This window comes from Ovis aries, chromosome 8 (genome assembly GCF_016772045.2).
Source record: "Ovis aries strain OAR_USU_Benz2616 breed Rambouillet chromosome 8, ARS-UI_Ramb_v3.0, whole genome shotgun sequence".
NCBI lineage: Eukaryota > Metazoa > Chordata > Mammalia > Artiodactyla > Bovidae > Ovis > Ovis aries.
Window position 1 is genome coordinate 27,520,521 of NC_056061.1, and position 3,113 is coordinate 27,523,633.

At 53.4% G+C, this 3,113-nt stretch overlaps 1 protein-coding gene across 1 annotated transcript; it reads right to left on the reverse strand.

Moving 5' to 3' along the window:
* Positions 1-443: 443 nt before the first annotated feature.
* Positions 444-2,820, reverse strand: GPR6 (G protein-coupled receptor 6). The gene is made up of 2 exons (XM_027972707.3): positions 2,659-2,820; positions 444-2,040 (listed from the first exon to the last, which is right to left on the reverse strand). Exon 2 carries the CDS (start codon positions 2,019-2,021, stop codon positions 924-926), a length of 1,098 nt encoding a protein of 365 aa, XP_027828508.1. The 5' UTR covers positions 2,022-2,040; positions 2,659-2,820; the 3' UTR covers positions 444-923.
* Positions 2,821-3,113: the final 293 nt, after the last annotated feature.

A 3,113-nucleotide genomic window follows, 5' to 3' on the forward strand; every position in this document is an offset into this window, starting at 1 on the left:
AGTAACAATATACTCAGTCAATATGAATTTTCAACATTTAAAATTCTTTCCAGACTGGAAAAAATACACTTAAATTTGTGGCTTGTGGGTTTGTAAGCACACATGTGGTAAGATGAAGGAATGGTTTCAGACATCCTTTGGAGCTTGTCTTCCAAACCCAGTAACCAATTTGTACTGATATACAAATAACCCTTTAGTGGCCTGTGAATGCTATTATGTGAGTAATTATTCCCTTCTTGACTTCCCCAATAATTTGTATTAGGTGTCTCAATGATAATTTATGATCAAGTAAGTATGATTTTTTACATTAAGATTTTCACAGGATGATGATACATAATAAACTTTTAAAGTAAATGCACTAATAATTCATGTCTTAAATAGTAATTCTATCACCAGTCACATGCCCAAATTACATTTTTATAATGTGTTTATTTGTGTACAAAATATGTTGTAATTTACTGATGTGTATGCAGCAAAATATTCTATCACGTACAACAAAAATACACTTTTTACCCTCTTCCCCTCCCCTTGAAAATGGCAACACTGTTTTGGCAGTTCAGCAGCTAAAAATAAAGTGCTATAATAAAGCAGTATTGGAATGTCTTCACTCAACAAATGTGATGTACAATTTGAGTATACAACCACATTTTTGTTAGTTTTTTTTCACAGAACAGGAAATTCCACCTCCTGAACACCTCCAGAAGATACAAATATTTGTATATATATGTACACATGTATACACTGTATATGTAAAGTGCCAACAAGCCTCTTTGTCTCTGTGAGTTTGTTGTGTTTATATTTATCCTGGCTTTCCAAAATCAGTCACACTATTGGGATCTCAGAGTTCATCAGCAGGCACCAAGAAGCTCACCAAAGGCTGGCTTGTTAGGGGTGTGGTGTTGGTTAGAGGGTGGAGGGGGCCATCAGACCTCACTGGGGGACCTGGAGCGGAAGGGCACTTTGGACTGGAAACAGCCGCAGAACAGGAGCCACAGGGCCCGTTGGATCTCCTGGTTGCGGAAGGCGTAGATGATAGGATTGATCATAGAGTTATAGGTTGCGGGCAGCAGGGTGGCGTAGGTGTAGACATCTGGGTCCTCGTGGCTACCTACCACGCAGTAGATGGCAAAGGGCAGCCAGCTGGCACCGAAAGTGCCCAGCACCACTGCCAGCGTTCCCACACCTTTTCTGGTGGCAGCAAGGTGGGGTGGCGCCAGGCAGTGCTGCTGCAGCGCGATCTGGTGTGCGTGCCGCCAGACCACCTGGCAGATGCGCACGTACAGGTGCAACATGATGCCGAAGACCGCAAAGAAGGTGGCAGAGAGCAGCGCCACATGGCTGCGCGTCAGCGGGCGCACCACGCTGCAGGCGGCGCGCTCCGCCAGGCAATTCCAGCCAAGCACCGGCAGCAGCCCGAGGCCTAAGGACACGGTCCAGGTGGCAGCAAGAAGGAGGTGCACGCCCAACAGGGTCCGTCGGGAGTAGTAGGTGAGTGCATTATAGAGGGACAGGTAGCGGTCCACCGTGATGGCCAGCAGGCTGCTGACTGAGGCAGCGAAAGAGGTCACAAGGAAGCCCACAGTGAGCAGGCTCACGGTCTCTGAGGGCACGACGTATTGGAATACGAAGTGCAGAATGAGACCGCAGCCCGCCAGCAGGTCGGCGGTGGCCAGGCTGCCCACCAGCACGAACATGGGCGTGCGCAGAGCAGGGGTAGACGCGATGAGCGCCACTACCAGGGCATTTTCGCCTGCGATCACCGTCCCAGACACGCAGAGCAGTACGTCCCATGGATTCACTGCCGAGAGCAGCAGCCCTGGCGGCCCCGCTGGCAGCTGCGAAGACAACTCCAGCGACGCATTAGCTGCGCCGCCGCCCCCCAGCGCCGCCGCCGCTGCGGCTGCCGGGTGCCCCCATTCACCGGTGTCCCGCGCTCCTGCTGCGGTGGCCGCTGCCGCCGCACCCTCGGCCGCCACTGCCACCACTTGGGAGTCGTTGAGCGCAGATACGCTCGCGTTCATCGCGGCGGGACGTTACACCCTGCGTGGAGAGGGAGAACAAGTGTCAGATGTGCGGTTCACCCCGCTAGGGTACTTCCCCGGGCGCTGCTGCCCTGCTCGTACTGCCCATCCCGCCTCAGAGCAGAGCGAGGAAGCAGTGATTGAGAGCCAAAAATAAATAAATACCTGTTGAGTGAGCCAGTGAGAGTGAAACGCACAAGGGATGCCGCACTGGTATCGGAGTTTTTGCACAGATAAACACACGAAGAACATGCACTCACATTCACACGGATCACGTAAGTGTGCCCATATTTGCAACCACATCTTGTGCACCAGGTTATTATTGTCGGCCCCAGCGAGTCCTGCCCGGGCTCTGACCCGCTCGGTCAGGCGCTCTCCTCAACTAAGCGGCGGAATCGCTGTCCGCGGTGCTGAAAGAGAAGTTTCTGCGCTCGGGGAGCACAGAGGACCCCTCTGGCTTCAGAGACTCCTAGGAAACGGGTTTTGGGGGAGAGAAGCTGGAATGTCTTTTTAGGTGGAGAGTGTGGAATCAGCTTGGCTCCATTTCTCCGGGTGAAAAGGATTCATCCCCTGGCCATCCTTCACCCCTTCCCCTCTGCACACCCTCAAAGTTCCTTTAGAGAGCCCGGTTGCTCACCTGGGGAGTCAGGGCTTCAGGAAATCGCTGATCATGAGCGCTGCGGTGGGGCGCCAGACTGGGCTCCCCGCGCGAACAGAGCCGACTCCTGAAGGAGGTGGCCCGCCCGGCACGCAGGGGAGTGTCGGGAGCTTGTCGCTGTGCGGGTGCTGCGGAGAGAGTGAGAGATACAGTCAGTAGAAGAAAAGGCGGCTAAGAGCAGCGCGCCCGCTGGAGATTGACAGGCAGGGCGCGGTGACGTCAGGTTCCTGGCTCTAGGGTGCAAGCCAGGCACTCGCTCTCCTTGCCCGCCCATCAGCTACTTCCCTCACCACATACCCTCCCCAAACGATGTTTCAGAGGATTCATAGAAGGAGAGGTCGGAAGGCCGCCGCCAGCTCGGAACCTCCAGGAATAGACGGGAGAAAGAGGCAAAGAAGAAAAGAGTGAAGACTAAGGGATAGCAAGGAGGGTGA

Coding starts and splice junctions, on each gene's coding strand:
- GPR6 (XM_027972707.3), bottom strand. CDS start 2,021: ATGAACGCGAGCGTATCTGCGCTCAACGACTCCCAAGTGGTGGCAGTG.